The sequence below is a fragment of the Chaetodon auriga genome, chromosome 13 (genome assembly GCF_051107435.1).
Source record: "Chaetodon auriga isolate fChaAug3 chromosome 13, fChaAug3.hap1, whole genome shotgun sequence".
NCBI classification, from domain to species: domain Eukaryota; kingdom Metazoa; phylum Chordata; class Actinopteri; order Chaetodontiformes; family Chaetodontidae; genus Chaetodon; species Chaetodon auriga.
This window is the reverse complement of record NC_135086.1, coordinates 4,489,134-4,515,930: the sequence shown is the minus strand read 5'-3', so window position 1 is coordinate 4,515,930 and position 26,797 is coordinate 4,489,134. Positions and strand designations below refer to the sequence as shown.

Genomic DNA, 26,797 nt, shown 5'->3' with positions numbered 1-26,797 from the left:
TGGAAACTCGTGATGCACTTTGAGACAGCATGACACCCTGCAAGCAAATAAGACAATGTTTTTGTCAGAGCTAACTGGACTGAAATGATCAGCTGTAAGCACAGGGTGGGAATGACTTTTTACCACAAAGTTTATTTATTTGATGACAGCATTGTTTGCCGTCGGTTGTTCACTCACTGGCAGCGGCGTCATTGTCTGAACACCATTTCCGCAGTTAGTCATGTGACAGCCCAGACACAATGTGGCGAAAAGAAGCGGGTGATTTCTTCGAGGCCCTGCGCAAATAGCGCAGACTGTTGGTCTGCCCACGTTGGGATTCTACGGAAAGTTCGCGAGAGCCGTTGGTGAATGACTGGCCCTTCGTGCGTTGACGTAAACCTGACGAGACTTTTCCTTTTTTTTTTTTTTGGTACCGAGCGGAGAGGAGATGCACACGGCACTCGAGTGAGGTAACTATATAAAAAAGCCATTTGTTATCATTCACTCCCACAACATGGACCCGAGCAGCGTTTACCCCGATGTGGAGCTGTTTCTTGCCGTTGATGTGAACATTTATTGCGGACTCTCAGAAACCATGTGTTATCGTTGCCCTTTGTCGGCTGTAAGCTAATTTCCTCTGAGTCGTCTGCTAGCTAACGTTAGCTGGCTGAACTGATGGTTTCATTTTCAGCTAACGTTAGCGTTAGCTTTCCCGAAACGGGCGACTCTGACCAGACAAACCGGGTAGTTTGCATCGAACTTGTATTTCTGGTAGCTTGCCGTGGCTGATTTTGGATAATGGCGACCAGCTACATGATGGTGGTTTAATGGCTATTATCCGTTTAAACGCTGCTGTTTGGTGGGCACGTTTCAATGATGGGGGCAGCTCGCGCACCACGTGCAGTATTGAAGCCCCCTCCGTTGGTCTGACTGATGGGCGGTAGCGCTGCTCTGCCTCTTTAACAACAATAATAAGCTTGTTTTTAAACAAAACTAACTTATATTCCTTAGTTGAGCTCGAAATAAAAATGCATTTGTCTCCCTCCTCAATGGGCGGACACAGCATGCGAAGTGGCGGCTTTTGGTGATATGCAAATGTGACATTTAAGTCTCATTGCCCCCCCCCCTATGAATATTCAATGCTTGCATGGTATTGGCATATCTCAGTATTAACAAAACAGTGCTGAAGAGCTTAATTTTGAGTCTGCGTGAGGAAATGGCTGATAAGGTTTGGAAAGTACTGATGTGAGAGCACTGAGCAGTGGAAGAAGTACTCAGATCTACTGTGAAGTAAAAGCAATACTACAGCATAAAGTAAAAGTCCTGCTTTCAAAATCCTACTTAGTAGAAGTACAAATGTATTAGTGTCAAAATGCACTTTAGGTGGCACAATAGCCCTTTCTATTATAGTGCTGCCTTGTAATTGTTGATGTCTATCAGTTGGTGGTAATGCTGGGAGTAATTTTGATTGGTTTATATACTGCTGGGTAGATTAACATGTCATATCAGGATTTATTGTGTGATTCGTAGTTTGTAGTGATATAAACCTAGAAAGTAACTTGTTAATAAAGCTATGAAAGACATGCTGTGGAGTAAAAAGTGCAATATATGCCTCCAAAATGTTGTGAAGTGTCAAGTAGCATAAAACATTCAAAGTACAAATACCTCAGTGTCATCATGTATTTAGAGTACATAATGTTAGATGTTGGCCTACACTGTGTAGGTCTGATAATATCACACATCAGTCCTGTAAATGTCACCTTGTACGAGCCCCTGGTGCAGTCTCAGTTCATTTGCTCACAGTTTTTGGAAATTTGCTCAGAAAGGAAACATCATTTGGATGAAAAAAGCTGCTTCAAAATGGAGACTTTTATGAAAGCTTTAATATTGCCGGTGTGATTGGTAGACACCTGACCCAAGGTCATCCGGGTTTCCCCCCTCAGTACCAATTTAGGTTTTCCGAGGTTAAAATGGGGCAGAAAAGCAGGTAACGCTGAGTGAAACGAACAAATCCCCACCACTGTCACAAAGATGGCTCCCAACACACTGAAATTAGCATCAGTGCTAACATGTAGGTTCTCTCTGGCAGTGTAAAATTGTTTGTGCATGTGCACTGTGTATGTAATCCGAGTTGTACTCAACTAGTAAACTGGCCTTTGTAGGTGATATTGGTGGAGTTTCCCTTTGCATCAGTGTTGAGCTGCATCACCAAACCTTGTTTACAACTATTACACAGCAGTAGCTCTTTGTTATTATTATGTGTACCCTGGGGGTATTATTATGTAGAGACTTCCATTGTGTCATTGTGCCTTACAGGGCCACATGACGAGTTACTGCCTTTTTTTCTCATGTGACAAACAACCTCCAAAGTTGGTCAGATGTACAACCAAAGAAGTACAGTTGTATGCTTGAGATGCAGGGCAGCACTGGGAGAGAAGTGAGACTCAGCAGCTTTGCAGATGGCATCTCTTGAGTTTATCCGCTCTGTGTATTACAATGCAACCAACTTTGTCTTTCATATCAAATATGCACTCATGAATGCCGTTGCTGAAATTGTGTTTTGGTCTCGGCTTTGCTCGCTAAACATCTAAAGTGGGCTCGCTGCACGTGGACAGGAAACCCAGGCTTGTATGAGTATGTGACTATTTACAAATGGTTTTGTTGCTTATTTTTGGATTTACACTGAGATTCAAAGGAAGCAGACACAATGCTCACAGACTGCATCGGTCTGCCGTGTCTTGGCTTGGAGTTTTGTTTTTTTTTTGTTTTTTTTTGTTAAAACTGCTTAGTATGCAGTTCAAGTTTCCATGAATGTTCTGTCACTTCAGGTCCACAGAGGACAAAGTTACAGCACTGAGCCACACTGATACTGAAGTCAACACTAAAATCCAAGAATCAACCACTGATTAAACAAACCCTAAATCAGCCTACAGTGGCTGTGGATGAGGGGTTTTTTGTATGTAGCTTAATATTATTTACATCTAGAAGAAGGTTTGTCCTGCAGTTAATGCCATTCTCTAATAATGTGTCCACTGATATTACAGTCCAGCCTCAATCTCATGTTGTCAGTGCAGTTTTTCATTTTTTTACTCAGAATGAAGCATAATAACACCACATCAGGCACTGACTACAAACCTAATCTTGTTGCAAACAGTACCTGGTACCTGTACCGAGAATAGAGAGAAAGGTGATGGAACATCTTTAAAAAGCAGGGCAACACCCCTGAAGCCTGAGAGTCTTCATCCCACGTTTTCATTAACTCCATCTTTTGTTGAGCTGAGCCGTTTCTTCACATACATTAGTCTCTTGGTTTCATGCCAGTTGTCCGCAGGGGATTAGAGATAAAAGGACCGTTACAAATAAGTCCCAGATTTGAGATCTGCTTCATCTTCCCTTAAAAACGACAAACATTCACAAGCATGTAACCCTACCTTGATACCTCACAGAACAAACCCTCGGTGAATCTCTCTGCTGCTGCCAGCTGCAGCTTTCTAATAGGAGTTTTGCAAACATAAGCCAGGCTGATCTATTTGTTTTACTGTGCACAGTATCCACAATCCGCTGCACATGTAACACTATTCCCACACTCCTGCTGCTAATGGTACAGTGCTTTTTTTTTTTTTTTTTTGGAGACGGGGCGTTTAAAGTCATGCTAGCTCACATCTGAGCACATCTGTTCTAACCTCAGCCTCGTGTCTGTAGGAGTTTGTCGACGAGCGCCATCGCAGTTCAGCTCCAGCGCCGTCTATGTTAGGCACCGGTTTAGTGGACAGATGTGGCACTCCCACCGACGTTTAACAGCCTAGATAAAGCGCATACCTCTGCACTGCGTGTCAGGCTAAGTCTGCAGGACAAGGTTCAGGCTAGTCCAGATCAGCGCTGACATTAGGTGGATAAGCTTCAGTGTTTGTGCAGACTTACTGAGGATGCCATTTTAAAGGACGTCCCACTCTTTCGTCGGGGATCACGCCGCGGTGGGGCACACGTTGACATATTTCACACATTTCAAATTGCTGATTTACATCAAGACAAAGTAGTGAAATGAGCAGAATGTCCTACCAACCGTGAGTAGCCGGTCAGGTGGTTGATGCCAGACACAGCTCCCAGACTCAAACACACACACACGCACACACACACACACACACACACACCCTCCCAGTGCCTCCTCTCCTCCCTGTACAAATTAGTTAAGTCACTGAACTCAAAAGCCTCAAAACATTCAACCTGTTACTTATGTGACTGCCAGCGTGAACTTCTCGTATTGGCATGGAGTGACTTCCTTTTTGTGGCTGCAGGTAAGCACCACTGTGTGTTTTTGCCGAGGTGTCATTGCTCTGATATGTGTGCACTCTTTAACTGATTGCTCTGTTTACTTGTCTGTGTCTGTTCTGGCGGTCTTAGCCTTTTTCACACTGTGTTGAACATGCTTCCAGGCTACAGGGCATCAGCCACGCACCTGCGTCTTGCCACAGTCATCTCTCGCTGTTTTGCATGGCAGCTGTTCGATCCCGTTTGAGGAATTCGGGGCCGTATTCAGTTTCTAACATTGTCTAAACGACTCGGTGGGTTCAAACTAGAAAGCCTGAACTTGATGTGGCGTTGTCCTTTGACTTGGTGAGAGGTTCAGGGAAGATCTGGCCTGCTTACGCTGGTTTTATTGAGCCTGCTTGTATCATGGCGTTTAAGGCTGTTTGGAGAAGGTGGATATTTGTGTGACTTGGACAGGTTTGACTCTTCTTGGCCAATAATTTGTCTTCATTTTGATTTAATGATAAGTGTGTTGGGATCAGTTCAGTCTGAAACATATGTGTCTGCAGCTAACACCTGCGCTGAGTCTGCTGTAATGAGTGTGAATATGCCAGGTGCTTGAGTCAGGAGATTTGCAGCAGACCGACCGCACAGCTTATGACAAAGTCCACAGAATGCTACTCTGGATGGGAGGATTGCTAGTTTGACCTGCCCAAATGACTACCGTGATGGCTGTTTTTGTTTTGCAGAGGCGGTGGGTGGTTTTACACGTACTGACAGAAACACTCTTGTCCGTAAACATGACGTGCATCCTGGCGAGTGCTTCTCGCAGACGGCTGAGCTAAGCTGTAATGATTTCATGTTCTGTCTGCTGGTAGCAGCGCCGTTGAGTGACGGCTTCCGAATCGCCGCTGGAAACAGTTGGCCATCTATTATTTCCGTCGCTGTCCGTCATGATCGCCAGCAGAGAGATGTCGCTTGAACTCAGGCGTCTCATCTGTGTTTTACTTTCCTAAATTTGACGATAAAACAGCAGATTGTGGCCCTCTCAGATTCCCACAGACCATCTGCTGTGAGTTGGGTGACATCTGCCCTGTCCTGTTCACCTCAGGCCTTTCTAAGAAAAACTCAAGAACTGTCAAAAATTGTGCTCTCACTCCCCACTTGGTGCATCTTTTGGTTGTATGGCTTCGTAGTGTGGATTAAAATTATAAGCAGTCCTGGGAAACCTTTCATTTATGGACCTTAAAGGTGTAATTTTAAACTTTTCAGCAGTAATATATTGAAGAATGACTAGTTATTCCAAATGTTAACGGCCCGTTTGATTTGGTCGCCTTTGCTCTGTCCTATTTGAAAAACTTCTGGAAAAACAGAAAACACCAGATGATTCGTCAGACTGAGGAAGGAAGTTGGCAAGCATGACTAAGCACAAGATCAATGGAACTGTCATACTTAACCCCGTCCGTTAACATTTCTGCCTGAGTCACGTCCGATAGATTTTCAGTGGCGGTGGTGGTTGTTTAACAATGGAGACAACCACTCCCATGATCCCACGCTGCTTTAAAACGTCAATCAAAGGCTCTCTGATTGTTTTAATTGAGAAATGGCGTACTGTGCCTTTAAATAGCAAAGTAATTTTAGTTACCTCCTTCACTGTTGGAGTGAACATTCCCTTGTACTTTCAGATGTTGCTGGAAACCCTTAAATGAAAGCTGGTTATATTTTTGGTAGTGTATTGTGAGGAATATGAAGATCACATCAGGATCAGCAGCCAAAACAAAACACTTCACTCATTAATCAAATGGGGGCAGAAAAGTTTCCCATTTGAAGCTGTTTCTTGAACACCAGGAGAGAGATTTATGCTTCGCTCCTGCTTTTCGCTTCCCCGCGGACGCCGGCGAGATGAGAGGGATGTGTTTGGACGTGTGAAGATCATATGAAGCAGCTTAAGGGCCAAAGTCGTTTTTTTCCTCCCCCAGAGAAATAACAAGGTTCCTGTTGTCAACAGGAACCTGCAGGGGGGAGATAGATTTGAGGCATGTCCTAATGTATTGAAAAGGTTTTCGAAATGACAGAAATAAGATGCATTCATGAGTTTTATGCACTAAAGTTATACAGCTGCTGTTCTGACGTAACACGTTGATGCTCGTGTGGTCGCTGCAGCCTGTAAAATCAGCTAATAATAACTCCTAAAGAGGTTTTTCTATTTTTTGTGTAAAAGTTTACACTTTAATGTGTCATTGTGTTCTATTAAGGTGTATTTTCGTCTTCACTGGCACTTTCTAATTTCAATTATGGTTTTTATAGGATGACTGAAAGACAGTAAAACCACCGCTGAATTGTTGTCACAGTACAGTTTCCTCTTTGAGTAAATCGTCTTTATTAATCACATGAAACCTCCTACACTCTGACTGACCCTTAAATGGGTCCCAAAGTAACAAAAACCTTCCCACACTTCCTGAAAAACAAAGTCGATGTGTTCTTAATGTGGCATCATTACATCAACTGGAAAGATAAATTGTGCAACTTTTATACGCATTTCCCCAAAATTCAGGTTCTTCGTATGAAAAGCTGAAGGTCTGCCAGAGGCTGTTTGAAGAGGAGGTGGAGTTCAGCACTGCTGTTTGCTTCACAGTGTCACATCACAACAGAGCAGGAAAGTTTAAGCTGTTTAATTGTGCTGTTGTAGTCTAGAATTTGTCCTTTTTTCACAGCAGACATTTTGACCTGCCATTGCAGGAAAAGCACAGGTGTTACTAATAACAGCAATGAGGGATCTGTTGCATTCAGGTGTCTCAGTAAGTCGTGACCATGTGACAGTGAGACCAACAGGACCCTGAAACTGAAGCAGCTAAATTCAGCCATCATGGATTTTATAATTATCAGCTGTGCTTTTCCTGCTGTGACATTTCAAAATGTCTTCAATGGCAAAGGTGGAATATGGTTTCCCTGATGAGGCCAGCGGAGTTGAAACAGGTCACGCACACCTGAAGGGATGATTAACGACAAACCCTGCTTAATCAAACTCATGAAGTATCACATGTAGAGTCCATGTGTTCATCTCCTTCATCCAATCATGTGTTCACAAAGTGGTGAACCTCGCTCCATCCTGGCTTGTGAATGACTGAGCCTTTCCAGGATGCCCCTTTCAGATCCAATCATGATCCTCTCACCTGTTACCAATCAACCTGTTTACCTGTGGAATGATCCAAACTGGTGTTTTTGGAGCGTTCCACATCTTTCCCAGTCTTTAGTTGCTCCTGTCCCAAGTTTTTTGAAACTTCTTGCTGGCATCAAATCCAGAATAAGCATAAATTAACAACAATCAGTGAAGCTGATGAGGTCAAACATTGAATATATTGTCTTTGTCCTGTTTTCAGTGTATGTTTCAAACTTGGCATCAGGGGTTGTACTAAAGTGGAATATTCTACTGGCTGTGGATGAAATATGTGTACAGATGTGCGTGAATTTCACTTGTCTGTCCTCTTTAATATTTTTCCAGAGTGCACATTTCAGAGTTGGAAACCCCCCCCTCCCCATACAGTAGCATCAGAAGTGGGGTCCAAGAAGTAGGAAACGTTTTACGGTGAGTTTCCAAGTTATTGTATTCCGCAGTACAATGATCGGTTTATTTACTTCTCTTTTTGCGCTGAAAGAAATTGTGATTGCATCAACAACAACCCGGAGAAATGAGTTTAGGTAATGTGCTGTGTTCTGCGTTCATATCCCTTTAATAAAAACAAAGCTGCAGCGCATGTTGTACTTCATTTTCACCATTTATTCAAATGGTAAGTTGCAAATGTCTGCAGAAAATAAGTTAATAACCTCGATTCATAGTCAAGCAAAAAATCTACGGTGCCCTTAAAATGGATTTGTAATGCTTTCTTTTTGTGTAACGCAGTTTAACTCTCATAGTATGTCAGTGGAGGTTCTCTTTCCATCACGGAACAAGCACAACAATGACTCTAATCAGGAAAACACAGCAGGCTCTGTTGCTCCTCAGAGGGTGTGCTCATAAAAATAAGTCCTGCTTTTGCCCCAACCTATCTGCTGCAAGGCTCATAGGTCACCGCCGCCTCATGTTTATAAACACTGTCTTGTCGACCGCCGTGAAGCAGGCTTGTAACCACACTTCACGTCTGCAGCCTGAGTCAGAGCGCCATTATTCACTCCTTGGCCAAACTAAATTTCACACCAGTCGTTCAAAGGCACACGGCGGTAAGTAGCCTCGCTTCCATTCTCTGAAGGCAGCTCTACATGAGAGTGAAGTCAGCGTTTCGTTCAGCGTTGTTTTAAATGTTTGATTTGTTTTAGAGCTTTTGAAGGCGCTGACTTGCGCCACGTGGTTTATCACCTGGATGAGTCACTGTGAAAGAGCCTGAGTGGAGTCTGTTGGCTGTTTTTCAGCCGGTTTGTGCAGAAATCCTTCTGTACATTTTCACATGAAGATCCCTCATTTTAAGACATCACATGATGGGCTTACATACGTTAAGCTGATACTGCTTTTTCACACGTTCCTGATCTCGTTATGTGGGGACAGGATGTCTTTAAGTCATTTGCTGATAAGCCGTTAATGTCGTCTGCACTTTGATGAAGGCTTTGAAGACGAAATAATGGCTTTGTTTAAGCCAAGGTTTTTGACTTGTATTCTCTGTAAAGCATTTTAGTCAGATGGATCAAATCATCATCATTGGCACACTGTTGTTTTTCACGCTTTACCAAAAAAAAACCAGTAGCAGCACATGTTCTGTTTCAAAATGAGGCTGTTGTGTGATATTATTCAAGTGATCTTTTGACTTATTTTCTGTATCCTCTCAGTTTTTGTTTTGCAGTTTCTTGCTTTGTGTGTGTATCCAGAAAGAAATCTATTGTGCTTTTTTTTTTTGTTGCTGTTGCTCCCACAAGCCTACAATGAGCAATCTGTTGTTACTAGCCTTGATAATGGTGCGGAGGATCTATCACCCTCTTTGTTATTAATATTTAGCCCAGTATCTGTGGTCTGCACAGCACAAATTTATTCCCTCATGATGCACATGCTGTAAATATAGTATAAACTTTGCTAACAAGCTGGCTTCCAAGGGCCGGCGTGACTGTGTGTGTGACTGGTCTCAGCTGTGTGCTAGCTTACCATTATCCAGTGTTCCCCATCTGACCTCCCTTTACTCCTCTCCACCCCCATCATCAGGCCCACTCCCACCCCTCACGCATCAGCCACCCACAGGCTTCACAAGAGACCTTATGAGGATCATCTGACTGGAATGATATTGCTGCCTCAGGCTTTTTGTGTGTGTGTGTGTGTGTGTGTGTGTGTGTGTGTGTGTGTGTGTGTGTGTGTGTGTGTGTGTGGGGTGGGGGGGTGGGGGGTCTCAGCAGAGAGTTTAATGCACTCCCTCATTCAGTTATTAGATTTGTTATGCTAAGCTACAGCTAGCCGCAGGTGCTTTGATTGTTGTGTTTACAGTATGTGTGATGTACGGGCTTATTATCCCAAATCTCTTGTGTTTTTGATAATTATACGTGAACTAATGCTGACCTTGGAAGATGTCTGTGCGTCACAGCAAGGGAAGGGGTCATCAGGCTTTTTTGAGCTGCGCTTCCACACTTTGCCTCTCATCGTTTACCCATGATAACTGAGTTTATGACCAATTTCAGGAGCGAGTGTGTGAGAATATACTGTTACATTCGGCAACTGTGCCTCTTTAAGTTTCATTCGGGGCTGGTCCATAATTCAGTGTTATTGTTTCTCGACTTTTAAGTGGAATCTCTTGAGATGATTTAATCATTGTGTTATTATGTTGCAAAGTTCTGCCGTCCAAAGTAATGAGTCCAATTAAATGGTAATTAAAAACGAACTAAATGAGTTTTGTTTCACACATTAAGACTTATTTTTCTGGTGCAATGCATAACTGGAGGATCAATTAGATTCTTTTGCGTAATGTTTGCACATACTTATCACATGGGGATATGTATCAATGTCATAAACATATGAATATTGTGATACTTCAGTCCAACTTTCAATGCTGATATGGACTTATGGTCCAGGCAGCTGTTAGATGTTAGATCAAACATTTTACTTGTTTTACTCATCAGATAAAAGGCCAAACAGGATACAACGTCGCAGTTTCTGTTGTCACTAATCAGCCCATCTAAAAGAAACACAGTCACTATGTTCCTTTGCCACTGTGGTCTTAAAACTGCGTGAGGAGGTGTAGACTCTGATCCTGTTACTCTTCTGTTTTGGCAGGGGACCGGAAGTGAGGGGACAATGCGAGTTCAGGTGCACACCAAGTTCTGTTTCCTGTGTGTGCTCACCTTCCTGTTCCATCAGTGCAACCACTGCCATGGAGAAGGGCACAGCCATCAGCACGGCGGACATCACGATGCCCACAGCGACCTGCAGATTTCCCAGGCGCCCTATGTGAGAGAAGCCACTCTGCTACCGGAGTCCAGCAGTCCTCAAGGGCACTCGCTAGAGGAGGAGCAGCACTTCTACATCCATCAGCTGTTCAGACGCTATGGCCAGAAAGGCCGGCTAGATTTCCAGGGGTTTCAGAGTCTGCTGTTCAGCTTGGGTCTGGGCGAGGTGAAGGTGGTAGGTGTGGATCACGAGGATCTGGGCCATGACCACGTAGCCCACCTCGACGCGCTTGATGTGCAGGACGGCCATCATTCACATTCATCCACCAACAAGGGCCACGGCCACGGGCACGGGCACGGGCACGGGCACGGGCACGGTCATCCAGACCACAAGCCCAGCTCCCACCATCCACACACAGAACAGCTTCCCACAAAGTGCAGCCACCTGCCTTCTGCTGCCAGTCCGGCTGCTGCTGCACCTGCAGGACACGACCATGAACATGATCACGACCACAGTCATGGGCATGACACAGAACATAACCATGATCACACCGAAGTAGAGGATAGTGACCATAAACATTCTGATGGCCATGTGCAGGACACACATGATCATGATCACGACCACGATCATGATCACGCACATGACAGAGAGCACAAACACGAGCAGGTACAGGTACACTCAAATCACAAGGACCTGCCCGCTCAACCTCACAGCGATCACGACCACAGCGATCATGACCACAGCAATCACGACCACAGCGATCATGACCACAGCGGTCACGACCACAGCAATCACGACCACAGCGATCACGACCACAGCGATCACGACCACAGCGATCACGACCACAGCAATCACGACCACAGCGATCACGACCACAGCGATCACGACCACAGCGATCACGACCACAGCGATCACGACCACAGCAATCATGACCACAGCAATCATGACCACAGCGATCATGACCACAGCGATCACGACCACAATCATGTCCATGACGCCCATACAGGCACAGACATTCCTCTCATTGACCAGGAACAGCGACCCTCTCCCCAGTCGGAGCCCTCCCCAGTCCCTCAGGAGCCACAGATCTCTCCCGCCACCACAGAAAGCCGGCCCAAGAAGCCAAGAAAGCCAGGCAGGGTCCGAGGACAGAGAGGGCGAAACAGGAGCCCGTCCCCTCTCACACCTCTGTCTGACGACCACGACCATCAATCTGAGCACAGTCACGAGAACGGCCACAGTCACAGCCATTCCCATAAAGATAAGAGAGAAGCACCAGCAGGGGCTGCCACCCCCACTCTGCCTGCCCACATCTTGTCTGGCCATCCAGGAGGATTGTCTCATCAGCATGAGGAGGTAAGACTTGTGTGAACTGCTGTCAGCTTTGATATGTGAGACGTGTCGCTTCAAGAACTTTCAAGAACTTTCAAATAGAGGAGAAAACACCTGACATGTCCTGCTGATGTACTGAGCAGTGATGTAAAGGCTCCTTGTCAGTACCTTAAGCTCTTTTCACACATGTAGTCCCTGCAGTGTTTACATTTCCTGCGTGGAGTCGTGTGTGAATGGGAGTCAGGATTGATATTCAGGGAATCTGCGCTGCTAGTTTCTCACCTCAGGACTTGGTAACATTTCAGGGAAAATGCTGGTAGTGCTGTTTTGTGAATGAAAGCAGCAACATTGCAGGAGAAGCACTTGGCCCGTCTATTCCAGCACTGCCATGGGATGAGTGAAAAGATGGGAGTGTTCCTGATGAGCTATGTGTGTGGAAAGTGAAAATGACTTCTTAGTTTTTATGTGACAGCATTGACAGTTTTTCTTATTTCAGTTGGCACCCATCCAGTGGTTTCCTCCCCTCATTCTGTGCCATCCTTCTCCCTCCAGTGTCTGAACCTGACTCAGCTCCTCAGCTACTACGGCCTGAATCCTGACTCTCTCATCTCCCCCAGCCAGTTCACCTACCTGTGTCCCGCCCTGCTCTATCAGATAGATAGTCGTGTCTGCATCCGCCATCGCCATATGAAGAAGGAAATCTTGGAGCCTGTCAATTCCGGTAAGAGCCGAGTGTCTTATTGATCCAGCCCATTTCGGCTGAAAAAACTTGTAATGTGGAGAGGAGCAAACAATCATTTCAGCAGGCGTCAACCTCAACACTGTTAAGAGTCCGGCCTGAAGTACTCAAGACCTCACTCAAGGTTTAAGTCCAGACACAAAGAAGGCTTTGAGCTGTAGACTCTATGTATGTCAGGTTGTTGCTTTGGATGATCTTATTCAGGCAAAGGCAGTCCTCAGTGCGCATGGTAGGACTTTGAGGTTTGTCCACAGTCCTGTAAAGAGCCTGCAGCTCTTGACTGTTCTGGATAAAACATACCCTGTCAGAAGAAGTGGTACATAGTTAGAAATTGCATTAACAGCATGCTAACATCACTCACACTCTCAGCTCACTCGTCTTCTTCCTGTGATGTTTACGGCCAGTGACTGTGGTAGACGATATGTAGCTGTGCTGCCGTAAGTTGAGATTGGAAAGCTCTGTCACTGCTGGACAACATCCTGGTGTGCAGGAGATTTCAGATATTTTACACTTATATTGCCTCTGAAGATCAATAGCTCAGTCCAGGGCAAAGCAACACATCTATAATCCTTATGTATTTAGTCCTGGATAGTTGTGTGATCTTCTCACCAGTGATTTGATCAAATGGACTCAAAATGAGCTTCATTTGCACAATGGATCAAGCAACAGTACCTTTGAACCCATCAGTGCATAATCACATTTGGATCCACCCGCCACATTCGGTCAGTAGATCACTGTTGTCGTGTCACAACCCATTAATACAGCATCGCCATCATGACTGTGAGCCCAGAGAAGATGAGATATTATTAAAGTGTTGAATGGAATTAGTGTCCATTTAAATAATGGATTGAACATCCGGAGTTTGCTTTGAAAAAGTCAACCGTAAGCGAGTGTCTGTATCTGGAGCCTTCGGACAGAGGAAACAGCAATATTCAGAAGTGGGAAACCACAGGAAACCATTGGGGTTTTTACCGTGATGCTATCAGGATGAATAACCTGGAGCTCCTCTCTTGGGGAGGAGTGTCAGACCTGCATAATACAACATTTATTTGAACTAATCAAGCCATATTTTATAGTGACGATAATTGAAGTGAAGCGGGAATTAAACCCATAATCCTCTGGGTATGCCCTCCATTGTTTGCTCCGGCTTCTCATTTTCAGTTCATTGATAGGGCAATTTTTTTCCTCTCACTTTCTGCCATCCGCAGCAGCAGCGAACACTCACCAGAGTGTAATTTCAACACTGACATTCATTTAAAAACAGGATGTTGAAAGTCAGAGCAAGTTTCTTTGAGTAATTTGAGAGCACAGCTGAGACCCCAAGACCCACTGAATATGCTGTGGCTGACTCGTCTCAAGTGTCTTGTATTTCTACAACACTAAAGCTTAATTAACTTTACGTCTCATGATAAGACAGGTGCTTTTCTTCTTTAGTGATAACCGTGCTCTTTGGTCTTGATAACGCTTTGCAAAGTGTGCACATGGCCACAGAATTATCTACAATCACGTGTGTTAAACCCTTATTTAGACCCAGAGAGGTTTCTGAAAGCAGAGGGTTGTTTAGCTTCCCACTCACTTTCATAGCTGGTGTTGAACTCAAACTGGCAACTGAACCCACGTTTGTGAGGTAAACTGCAGTTAAACGCATCCACCTGCAGGTGTAGGTGTGGATGGCATGAATACAAACCAGCACGACTGTGAACGGCCTCTCAGCCTCGACTTCTGTAGCCTAGCTTAACAGGAGAGCACGCTCTAGTTATTAGCCACGTACTGAGAAAGATGTTGCTTATTCTTAGACGTGACTGAGGATCCAGCAAGTATTTAGCATCCTTAATTGATTAATGCTGGCAGTCAATCAAAGTGTGTCAATCTAATGGCCTTCAGTGGGAGTTGATGGGCAGTGAACGCACTCAGAGAGCTGGGAGAGAGTTAATGTTTGAATGAACATGCAGCCGATCAGCCACATCACACCCGGCTCTTCTCAAAAGGGCAGATCATGTGACCGACGCTCCAAATCAGGATCATTCACTCGCAGCGCTCATGAGTTGTGTAGGATGCTTTGTGTCGGTGCCCATGTGCGCCCTTGTTATTAAGTCATTCTAGCTGCCATGGCAGCAAAGGAGTCTTCCTATTATGCATTAACAATTTTGAAGATGTAAAAAGGACTTTTTTGTGGACCCATCTTCCTTACGCTGAAAAAGGCAGTGATCTCTCCTCTTTCAGTTTGTGTTCCAAATCCCTGAAGTAATTATATTCAGAGAGGAAAACCCAGAAAGAGGCTGAAAGATCAGCTATAAAGCATGAAGGTCAATGCTAAGCCCTGCTCAGGGACCTCAGTGTTTCCAGGTTTATGAGAATGCAAATCATAAAATCACAGTGCTTTAAAGTTAATGAGTTACAGGTCATGAAGTAAAGCCATAAAAGAAGCCAACAAATCAAACTGGGACCAGTAATCACAGTTTCTGCTCACAAAAACAGCAAAGCACAGAAAAAGCTGCTTTTTCTCAGCTGTCATGGAGCTGTGTGTGTGTGTGTGTGTGTGTGTGTGTGTGTGTGTGTGTGTGTGTGTGTGTGGGTAATGTAAATGTAAATCTGTACGAACAGATAACATGCCTGGGATGAAAATGAATTGAACACGGCATGATAATCAGTCTGAGCGTGCTGCATTTACACCTGATAAATTCACTTGTTTTCATGTTCTGTTAGACCGCAGCGTGATTGGATTTTACTTTTCATCTAAGTTATGCAAAGTAGGCCCGAAGTTTAGGAGCTGTCATTATAAACAATGGACAACATGGCAAGCGCGGGGTCATGTTGTTCTGCACTACCTGGGTTTATTCTTAATTAAAGGTAGAAAATGCAATTATTATGACAAAAAATCCAAAATAATTGAACTGCGAAAGTTGCTCTTGCTTTTGTGAACTTCCGCAGGAAGAACACTGTCAAAGAAGCAGGGGCTTAAGTTCAGCCGTGCAATTGGAGGAATTCCTTAACTGTGCGCCCTCTTAAATCTTTAATTATTAAACACACACTCCCCTCTGGAGACACCTGTATCACATGTGCCTCAGGCAGCAGTGTGCCACCACTGAAAAGTCATAAAAATGGTAATGACAAAGAGGAAGACAGCACGAACAAGTCAAAAGGGCACGAATGGCACCTCATTAGTGGAAAACTAGAGGCGCTAGATTGTCTGTAATGGTGAACCAAGACTCAACCACAGGCATCGCCACACACCACGACGCCACCGCTCATTTGCTTCCCGCCAGCATCCACGGGGGAGCGCGCAAATTTGCAGTTGGTTTCTTTCTGGTCCCCACTCCCCTCGTTTTCTGCACTGTGCCAATTAGGAGAGCCCAAGCAACACCCTGGGCCATTTTTCTGAGCCATGGCTCACAGGAGATGCATAATTGGAGAGAAGACACAGGCCAGTGGGTCTCCCTCCACTCTCTTCTCTTCCCTTATCTCCACTTTCTATCACCCCATTGCGACCCCCCCCACACACACCTCCATGCCCACACACACACACAAGCAACCGCAACTGTGTCAGGGTAATGAGATAGAGACGTAGATGAGCTGCGTGAGGGACCGCGGGTGATGCACGGTCAGGCCGATGTACAGTTGCCCCTCAGGGTTGCACGGTGTTCCGCTTGATGCAACCAACAAGGAAGCAGTCAGCTGTGGCACCTTTGCTTTCGTAAGGCGCGCTGAAAACCAATAAAATGAAGCGTGATTAAACACATTTTCATCTATAGTGAGAAAATGAGTCGAGTCTGTCCAGCTTGTCCTTCCTCATGATGAGAGTCTTTCCACAACACATGCAGTCGATTAAGAGGCCGAGGAGCCTGATGGATGTGAGCTGCTGCTCGACACGTGAAGCTGAGGGCATCCTCTGCTTCTATGGAAAACTAGCCGATGTATTGGCAAACTGTCACATTACTCTTATAAATATGCGGTCTAAAATATTTGACCATCCCATTAACCGTCTCTCTCACTATGGCGACTGTCGAATCTTAGTCATTTTAACACAGAGAAACGTAGTGGGGACACAGATCCTCAATCTTCATTTTATACTGAGTCTCACTAAAACCTGTCAGGGGGTCTCTTTAGTACAGTGACTGCCTCGTACTCTGAAAGACACAAAATATGCTGTGTGCATTCATTATTCATAAGGTGTCACAGTGGTAGTTCCCAAAATAAACCCACAAAACTGCATATGATGATTTATAAAGAAACAGTAAAGATCACAAATTTGTTTTTTGCTTTAAAAATACCACCTTAAATAAATGTCAGACAATGCTGCGAGTATAATGCGCCTGTGTTTGCATATTGTCAAACTGCCTGATGCAAAGACTTTTTTACATGCTGGGGGGAGGTCCTGTGTTACAATACTGTTCCTCATGGTTTCAGTTCAGATGCATGGTGCTCCACTGTGGCCTGAACACCAACTGTCTGTCACTGACTTCAGCCTTTACAGAGAGTGCCAGATACCACTCAACTCACCGAATGTTTGATGAATATAAAAATGGTGAACCGTACAGTCTGCTATGGCCTCCACAGTCACCACATCTCCACCTACTGAACACCAATGGGAGGTTTTGAGATGATGAGCACCATCATCAAAACACCGAACGCCTCAGGTTTTTGCAGGTCAGATGTAAACCGGCAGTGGGAGTCGGGGTTTGGGTAGCAAGCTTCCCAAAAGCTAATGACAAGTGGCTGTGTGATCAGCACTTAAGCACGAGGGCCTTCCTCTTCAGTTAAAGTATTTCCCCCGGAGGAACTCCAGCCTCCTGTTTTCTGGGTGGAGAGACGGCCGCCCGGGGAGCGGCTTTTTTTTGTAATGTTTTTTAATCCTACAGCTGGGTAATGGGACAGTAACAGCTTGATTCAGCCTCTCTAAAGACCACTCTGTCAGGCATAAGACATGTTTCAGATTATCTCTTCACAAGCAACACCACCTGGGGCCGATTAGATGAGGAGAGGAAGTGTGTCTGCTGCTGAGATTTTACTGTCATTAGTCATTTCTCCCTCTGGCTTGGTGGCAGGTTTGTTTCTTCTGTTTATTTGAGTTAAGCTCTATCAGTGCCCAACAGTTTGTAATATATTGGATGTTACTGGTCAAATCCTTCCCATGGTCAAACCCTTTGGCCCTGACAAACAGAGCAAATACATTTCCTGCTAAATCCGCGAGGAACAGACATTGCCTGTACCTTCCTGTGCAATATTTATAGAGCGTTCGCTAAAATGCCTCCCTGAAGTCAACTGTCTGTAAGATGTGCATTTCATGCTCACTGCCTTTTAGTCAGTAGATGTCCTGTAGCTGAATGTCAGCAGTGAAGGACCCAGCACCGCTTTAGTAAACACACCGCCAGCTTTGGTGTGACATTGAATTTCATACGACATTAAAGACTTTGTCCTCTGTGATGAACGAATCGTAAAGTTTTTCTCGCTCGCTCTCCGGCTGTTTTGAGACGCACCCAGGGCTGACAGGTGGACTGGCAGTTTAAATGATAGCGTACCTTTCTGACTTTTTCCTGTTCTGCTTCATGTGTCATGTCTGTGGCCTTGAATGAAAAATGAGGCAAGCAGAATTCTGCTGAAATGCCACTTCGCATTTCTTGCTTCAGGCGTCATGTGTCATCACAAGGACACATGGATGGAAAACCTCTGGAGGATATTCTCCTTCACATGTGATCAGGGTGGGAAAACACCTTCAGCCAACAGCCGAACGATGGTGAAGCTGTAGCTGTTGGTGTAGTCTCTCTTCTAACAAAATCATGACAGCTTCTCAATCAGCCGCGCAGGTCTTCCATCTTTTGTTATTGCCTTTCACGGTTGAAGAGATGTGCTTCATCTCCACAACGCTGGATGTGGCAAACAAGCTAATACTGTCTGTCTGTCTCTTCCTCCAGGGTTGGTGTGGCTGTCGGGTTTTGTGTCCATCACCATCATCAGCCTGCTGTCTCTGCTGGGTGTGGTGCTCGTACCCATCCTCAAGCAGTCCTGCTTCAAGTTCCTGCTCACCTTCCTGGTGGCGCTGGCAGTGGGCACGCTCAGCGGCGACGCTCTCCTTCATCTGATGCCTCACGTGAGTACGCCAGGTTGTCCGTCATGAAACTGCTCTTGCTCTTTGTCCAAGCAAGTTGTTTATTGTAAGCAAACATTAGATCGTATTCCAGCAGAATCGGTCAAGTCATGAACTTTTTATGTTGTGTGGGGCAGTCGGTGAATCTTTTATTAACTTCTCAGCATACATTTGCTAAATATGGAAAGTGTGTAGCTGCTGTCTCCGCTGGTCATTCCCAGCTGACTGCAGCTGGGACCAAGCTGGAATATTTATACATGGCATTTATCCTGAAGTCACCAGGACAACATCCTTTAAACGTCAGTGTTCATGCTCCTGTGATGGGCAGCGGTCACTGCTGACCTAGTTCTGAATATTGAAACCCCAAAGTGTCTCTTCCTCGGACCAATCGTCAGTAAATGTCTTAACGCACCGAGTCGATCTGTGTGCACAGACACACAGTAAGTTTCAGTGATCATCAACCATCCTCTGCTCGTTCTGCTCTTTCTCTCAGCTGTAAGAGGCCTCAGGGGTTCAATCTGTGTGACTCTAGGAAATAAAATCCATGTTCTGATAAATCCTCCTCCCTCTCTCTCGTTGTCCTCTGTTCCTCTTCCTGTCTACAGTCTCAAGGGCAGCATGACCACAGCAATCCCAAGACGAGCCACGACACCAGTCTGGCAACAGCCTTTGATGGAGTGTGGAAGGGTCTCACAGCGCTGGCCGGCATCTACCTGCTCTTCATCATCGAACACTGTATCGGCATGTTTAAGCATTACAAAGACCACAGGGTAAGATACACGCCGCCCAGCTGTGGAGGAACCCTTGATTATTATTAGATGATAATTCTCACAAGCAGTTGTTTGCTGTGTTCCTTGAGTTTGGCTCTTGTCGATACAGACCTCTAATGAAATTCTGTGGCTGGAGCATAAAATGATGTCTCTGCTCACAGGGCATGAAGAAGGCGAGCGAGGAGGGCAAGATTGGCAGGAAGCTGTCAGATCACAAGTTAAATCGTCGCTCAGATGCAGAGTGGCTTCACCTGAAGCCCCTCAACGAAGGTAAGAAGCGTAGCGTCACTGAATCTTTACAGCATGTTGTTTCTGTGGCGCTCACCGTAACATCTCCCCTCTCCTGCAGACCCGGACAGCACCGCCATCTCCTGCGACAACGGTCACAATGACACGCAGCTCTCAAAGCTCCAGACGCCCGACTCTCCCACCAACAAGACGCCACTGGCGCCCGCAAAGCCCCAGGAAGACCAGCAGTCGCCCACCAAGGAGAACGGACGCAAGGACAAGCAGCACAGCCACAGGCACTCGCACGGCCACGGGCACTCTCACGGAGGGAACTGCCACTCAGACCAGGAGATGAAGGACGCCGGTATAGCCAGCATCGCCTGGATGGTCATCATGGGCGACGGCATGCATAACTTCAGTGACGGCCTGGCGATAGGTAAGACGTGTTGATATTTCCCTAACATACTGAAATACGTGAAAACCCTTCAGCTGCATGTTCGGGTGTAAAAAGCTGAAATATTGAGTATATTAAGTTCATAGTTCATAAGCCAGAACGTACATCTGCTGGGGTGATACTAGTCTGAAATGCAGTTCATCCAGACCTCTGAAAAGTGGGGAAAAAAAGGCAACCATATCTGATTATCAAGCTAATTCTGCTATTGTATATGTGGGGAAAACAGGACCACAGTTGTGTTGCCACATTTAGTTCAGAGGTTAAGATTATCAAATTGTCATTATAGTGACTGATACGAAGAATGCCGATTGTTAGGTTAGCTTAGCTTAACACAACGACTGGAAACAGAGGGAAACAGCTAGCCTGGCCCTGTGCAAAGGTAACAATATCTGCCTGCCAGAAACAAATGAGCACATTTTGGTAGGGCAGTGAGTTTTTGGAGGCTTGTCATCAAAATGTCAAACTTCCTTCCTGAGTTTTCCTCTCTTACCCCCGACATTTCCTGAACTTGTCGTCTCCGCAGGCGCAGCATTCAGTGAGACCCTGACAGGAGGCATCAGCACATCAGTGGCCGTTTTCTGCCATGAATTACCTCATGAACTTGGTAAGTGGATCGCACTGAGAGTGTGTGAAAAAACACAAACAAAACAAGTCATTTACTCGTTACACACTCGACACTGCACACTTCAGTTACTCAACAAGTAGAACAAAGCTGTGTTGTGAAGGCGTTGCAGTTCGTTCACACAATGACAACCAGCTTCTAAATCAGTGCCTCATACAAAACAGCTCCTTTTCTCACTTGAACTGTAACTTTGATCGGAGTTGGTCTCGCGACCCTCGGTCCCTTAGAACTTGTTAAAAACCCAGAGGTGTCAATGATCATGGCCGCTCTCCTCACTCCAGAAAAATGTACTTTTTTCCCCAGATTAATAGCTTTTGTCTGACAGCAGCGAAATGGCTTGTCAATGTGTCTGTCAGAGAGGATGATGTACCGTGCCTGGCACACATTGTTCAGTACAGTCAGACTCAAAGACGGTACAGCTGCTGGCGCGTTCATTTGCATTCAAATCTGTTCTCTCCGAGGACCCTTTTGATTCAGTTTGATTCCAGCAACTGTGAATACTTTTGTTCAGAGTCGTGCTCCACCGTGCTCTCCTCTGCCTGTTTGTTTATAGTGAGAGGAAGAGGTGGCGAGAGTGGGGTGAAAAAGACAGACAATGGGGCCATCCACTGCAGATCAGTGCTAATGATGTGTCTTGTCGCGGTGCAGTTTCCATGCCTCGTTTGTGTGCTTGATGAATAGAGTAGTGTCAATTATGGCAGAGTGTGAAGCAGAGAGTAATAGTCGACGTTTGTCTGCCTGCTCCCCCTTGTGTTGACTAGCAGCATCCTGTCCTGTTGTTATTGTTGTATTTGGGAGGAAAAGAGGAAACATCTGTTAAAAGCATCTACAAGAGGATGAAACGCATTTGGGTTTAACTAATGCTGCAAAAAACCTGCTTTAAAGCCTGTGAGGTTTAGCATTTAACTCTTTTAAGTGCCAGAAAATCTGCTGTATCTGTGAGGCTTCAAGATAGAACAACATGGCTAAGAGCTTTGATTCTGGTCCAACGCTTCTTTATATTGCTATTTTTACTCTGTTGTGCTCGAGTTTCCAGATGGTTAACTGCAGCACGAGTCCTGTCTGAGGAAGATTTGCGAGATCAATCTCTCCCCGTGTAATTTCACATTTCCTGTTGATTCAGCGCCCGTTCTTCAGGAGCACTTGCTGTTGTGCCTTCACCCCTGTAGGGCCGCTTGTCAGAAAAACCCAGCAGTTTGACAAGTGCACCTCTCAGCTCCTCTTGAACACAAAAGCTGTCCCCCGACTGGCAGCTGGATGGCAAAGATGATGATTATGAGGGTTCTTTAACCACCCAGAGTGAAGCTAATTGGCAGTGATGGGTGTGTTAATTGCGGTAGATGAGGCGGCGGCAGGCGTGTCTGAGTGTCTGACGGATTGGAACCGGGGAGGCAGGAAACTCCAGAGTAAGTTGAAGAAGAAAAAAAAAAAGGCCATTGAAGCGAGGTGTGTGCCGACTGTCTCTCTTTAACTTCTCCCCCCTTTTCTGCTGGTTTGATTGATGGATGAGAGCGGAGTCGTAATATATTCATTGTGGTAATTAGCAAGGAAAAGAGGCCGCTTGTTACACGGTGCAGGAAATGTAGGCCACCCCCTCAGTATTCATCTCTCTCTCCAAATCCAGGGCGTTTCCGCTGAGACTTGGGCCTCTTCCCGCATTTGGCCCGGCAATGATTGAAGAGGGTAGAAAGGCTACGGCGTGCATATGTAATCATAAGTATATCAGAGGGGAGTTAAAGACACATTTCTTAGAAAGAGCAGCTCCTGGTCTGTATTTCACCTGCTTGAAGACAGATAGCGGTGGCAGATGTATGGAGGGAGTTTTGCTTTGAACAGATTCGCCTCATCACCCAGTCAGAATAGACGGGAAAAGTCAAGAAAAACGCAGCATGACATGCCGAGCTATTCACCGCCGGGTTTATACGCAGCAAAGTGCATGTCACTCTGCAAACTGTAAACAGAAATTGGACACACCGCTGTCACTTTTGGCTTTCATAAACAGCTTGTGAAGCAACATTCACGACAAAGATGCTGGCTGTTGCATGTTGGGACATGTGCGTCAGAATAAGAGGCGGGTGGATGCATGGGGATTGCTTTAATGGTGTTAAAATGAGTGTGTCTCTCTCTCCTGGCTGACAGGTGACTTTGCGGTGCTGCTGAAAGCGGGGATGAGCGTGAAGCAGGCCATTGTCTACAATCTGCTGTCCGCCCTCATGGCCTACGTTGGCATGCTGATTGGCACAGCTGTGGGCCAGTACACACACAATGTCACCAACTGGATCTTCGCCATCACAGCTGGCATGTTCCTTTATGTGGCTCTGGTGGATATGGTAAGTTGGCACGCTGCGCTCGACAGCCCCAGAGTGATAATTGTCCCCAACAACATCAGCTTAACTTTCACTGTCTCCTCTCCCACACGGCCAGTCGGTCCTCTTCTCTCTCCCGATCTGCAATGCTAATTCCAGCAAAGTCTGCTTCTGATCCCAACTGGTTACTCTGTCTCTTTCATAGCTGCCAGAAATGCTTCACGGGGACAGCGAGGACCACAAGCGCTGCCAGCTGGGACACTTTATCCTGCAGAACCTGGGCATGCTGACCGGGTTCAGCATCATGCTGCTCATCGCCATCTTCGAAGACCAAATCGTTTTCGATTTTGGCTTTTAGTCGAGGAGGGAGGGTGGTGCTGGGAAGTGAAGGAGGGGAGAGCTGGATGTATCAGTATTGTTCTTCTTGGCCTTAACATGCTTTGTTTGCAATGTAACGGCCCAGTCTTGCATGCGATGTGAGTCTCGTTCATGGCTCGTGCCTCCATTCCAAACAAGCTGCAGTAGCTTATGCATATCTCATGACTCTGCCAGTGATGTTTACACTCTGCTCCTCCATCACCTCTCCTCTGTCAGCTCCAATCTGTCTGCTCCCTGTGAAGCAAAAAAAAAAAAAAAAGCCGAATGAAAGAAGAGCGAGGCTGCACTCCAACCAGACACCAAACACCTCCTTTGCTCTGAACCAGTAAACTCCATCTTTAAAAAAAGAAAAAAAAAAAGAGCTGCAGATAGTAAGGTGGTGCAGGAACATGTTCCTGCAGAGAGGCAGCTGTCACAGCCCAGCAGCTCGCCGCCTATACATCATCACCTGTTCTTAGCGTGTTGTCGTCGTACTCCCTACCGCCACCCGTCTCTTATCCGCTCTGTGCTGTGTCCCATCATCCATGCCTCATACATCTGTGGTGTGTGTTCCACCCAGCATCCGTCATCAGCTTTTGATGTCATCACGCTGTGTATCAGATCTCATGTCTCTCTGTGCCAAGCCCTGGCCACTGGAGCAGCACCAGAGCCTCTCCTCGCACCGTCACACCATGACAGAGCTCGGTTTAGCTGTGTGCTACATCTGGAATCAACCCGTTGGCTCACATAGCTTCACCTGTAAAATGTGCTGTATAGCGTCAAAACAGAAAAGTGTTCTGGGAGATTTTTTTTTTATTTTTTGCAACGACTTTCTCCATTAATTACTTTATTATGTCTTATTGTCTAATTTAATCTTTGGGATCATTAAGCCTTTGTAGTTCATAGTGATAGCTAACACAGCTGCCAAAGCCTTTACAAATTAGCATTTGAGACTTATCAATGCTTTCGATGAGAAACTAGGTGTCTTTTTGAAGGGTTAGACAATCTGTAGCCAAAGGAGACATATCCTTTTTAGGCTTTTCTATTATTGTTTTTCTTTAGAAGATTCAGTAGCTTCAAACTGTGAATTCAGAGGAGCTAGTTACTCTTGTCTCCATGAACAAGTGTTGTAGTTTACTAGATTTATTTAGGTGCCTCTTTGAGTTCCCTAAAGGTGCTTTGTCCAGTCGGACCACCCTGCAGTATGAGGTTTCAGTGTACTCTAAGTACATGGGGTCTTCATAGTGCCAGTAGCAGGGCAGATGAAAGCTAACTGTTCCTGCTAAACAATAGTTTTTGAAGTACTTCTGTAAAGAAATCAGTTAACTTCCTGACAGACCAAGCAAAAGGCAGAACTCTTGTATAACAGAATGATGTACTGTGTGCATTCAGATGGCAGTATCAGCATCCCTGCGACTATAATTGATGTTTAACCCGACGTATCAAACCACAAGACAAAAATTATTGTTATTTGCAATTTTTCACGTATGTTTCTGAGGGTGTACACGAATCACTTTGCTGACTGTGCCCGAGTGCGGATTTTCAGTGGCTGGTGCTTGAACCCCCCCGACCCCCGACATTCCATTAGCTGTTCTGCAGCTCACGTGCTAAGCTAGCTAGCCTAGCTTCAGCTGCTGAAGCACACAGATAATGTGTGTGGCTTCATTTATCCTGTCACTATGTGACATCCATCGTCTTGTCTTAACTGGCTGTAAACCATCGTCAGTCACAATGAAGTCATGTCAGTGATCTGACTGAATCATGCATGAAGCATGAGTGAAACGGTACAGACATTGTGTCAAGTGTAAATCTGTTTTTCATTCTTTGTACTGCAAAGTTAAAATACTGGCAACTTTTGTTACTTTTTAAATTGACTGTGTGAAGATCAGGAGAAGTTCTTTGGGGCGTAGTGTACCTGGAGTTATGTTTAAATTATGCAAGTGTGAGGGCACCGACCTTACCTGCGTCTTTATACATTTTATTATTTAATCTTATGTTTGTATATGTTGCTGCATACAGTTTTAAACCTGAATGTGTTTTAATTCAACACCAAGTAAAGTTAATCATTTTCTATCTTTCAAACATGGGTTTGACATTTGTTCATTTTGATTGTATTTTTTGTATTTTTCAAAGATTAGGGGTCCTGTTTTGAAACAGTATTTCTCTCTTGAGTTCCTGTATTATTTGTATAATTTAAATAAGAACTGTATTGTCAGGTGTTCGATAAGAGTAACACTTCAACACACTATGCCCCAAAGAATATGTTTCTTCACGGTTTATTGGGCACTGTTTGTCGGTAAAATGAAGGTACATGATTTTTCTCATTTTTGCTTTGTTGTATGTTTGTTTAGTAATCTGGATATAAAATGCAAAATGTGACATCCTTGCTGTTTGCCTATCTGTGCATTCTCCCCATTATGAAAGGAAAATAAACTCTGAAAAGATCCCAGACTCGTGATCTCTGATGGTTCTGGCATAATGTTACAGAGACAAACTGGTGAACAGCTGCGAAAGCACGGCGGCGTAACACATCTGTCAGTTAACATTCGTCTGCCTCTCGCTGCTTCTCTCCACTCGTCAAACCTGCTTTCAGTTCAGCAGGTTGAGCAAAGTTGATCCTTGAATAAATGCTATGGCTCAGTGAACGATGCATACATTTAGAAAAGAAATAGGTGTGGCAGAGTTACTGTCGTGCTGCAGCTGCTGAAAGCTGTCGTAGCTCGCTAGCTGTGCATAATGGAACCAGTCAGCACGTTTTTTTGAAATCCAGCTTGTCTGAAACAAAGTACAACATGGTCAAATCAATTAGAGGTAATGTCACCGTAATAGTGTTTGAGCGCATTACTGTTGGCTGTTTCCTACATACGCTAGCTATTGTATACTTCAAGGTAATCTACAATCAACTGAATCATCACAGTACTTTAATACTTAAAGCAAACACTCTGATACAAAGAACCAGTGGTCATTGTTCCCTGATTATTATCACCTGTCATTGTCACATTCACTTGGTAGATAAAATAGGGACTGTTTTCTTTTAATTCTTGACACGTCAAACAGAACGACAGGCTAGGAGCTGAGCTGACAGAGCAGTGCTACCCCTCGTCTGATCCAGTGTTCGGCCGGCACGTTGGAGTTGAGCGTCATGGCGATGACATAATTGGTGGAGTGGCCGGTGGTGGACAGGGTGCCACGCCGCTCGCTGGTCTTGTAGACGGGCGCCACGTAACACATCCTCTGGGGAAGGTCCTGTCGTTTGACGGGCTTCAACCACATCTGACGGAGAGAGAGGAGACGGAGGCGTTAGAGGGAGCGACGGTCA

The 26,797-nt window shown here is 45.2% G+C and overlaps 2 protein-coding genes across 5 annotated transcripts in view; one reads left to right on the top strand and one right to left on the bottom strand.

Moving 5' to 3' along the window:
- Nucleotides 1–388: 388 nt before the first annotated feature.
- Nucleotides 389–25,926, top strand: slc39a10 (solute carrier family 39 member 10). 4 transcript variants are annotated; one of them, XM_076746763.1, is made up of 12 exons: nt 409–449; nt 6,782–6,883; nt 7,730–7,813; nt 10,472–11,941; nt 12,470–12,638; nt 18,569–18,744; nt 19,347–19,511; nt 19,673–19,781; nt 19,861–20,175; nt 20,717–20,797; nt 22,955–23,145; nt 23,327–25,926. In XM_076746763.1, exons 4-12 carry the CDS (start codon nt 10,493–10,495, stop codon nt 23,477–23,479), a joined length of 2,808 nt encoding a protein of 935 aa, XP_076602878.1. In that variant the 5' UTR covers nt 409–449; nt 6,782–6,883; nt 7,730–7,813; nt 10,472–10,492; the 3' UTR covers nt 23,480–25,926. The 4 variants fall into 4 exon arrangements, with proteins under 4 accessions (XP_076602877.1, XP_076602878.1, XP_076602879.1 ...); XM_076746764.1 differs by lacking the exon at nt 409–449 and adding an exon at nt 476–4,274; XM_076746762.1 differs by lacking the exon at nt 6,782–6,883 and having other exon boundaries at nt 389–449.
- Nucleotides 25,920–26,797, bottom strand: part of dnah7 (dynein, axonemal, heavy chain 7) — a 70,235-nt gene continuing 69,357 nt past the window's right edge. Inside the window, exon 66 of the mRNA XM_076746753.1 lies at nt 25,920–26,751. Coding sequence (XP_076602868.1) covers nt 26,545–26,751 — 207 coding nt within the window. The 3' untranslated portion in view covers nt 25,920–26,544. The remainder of the gene's footprint in view (nt 26,752–26,797) is intronic.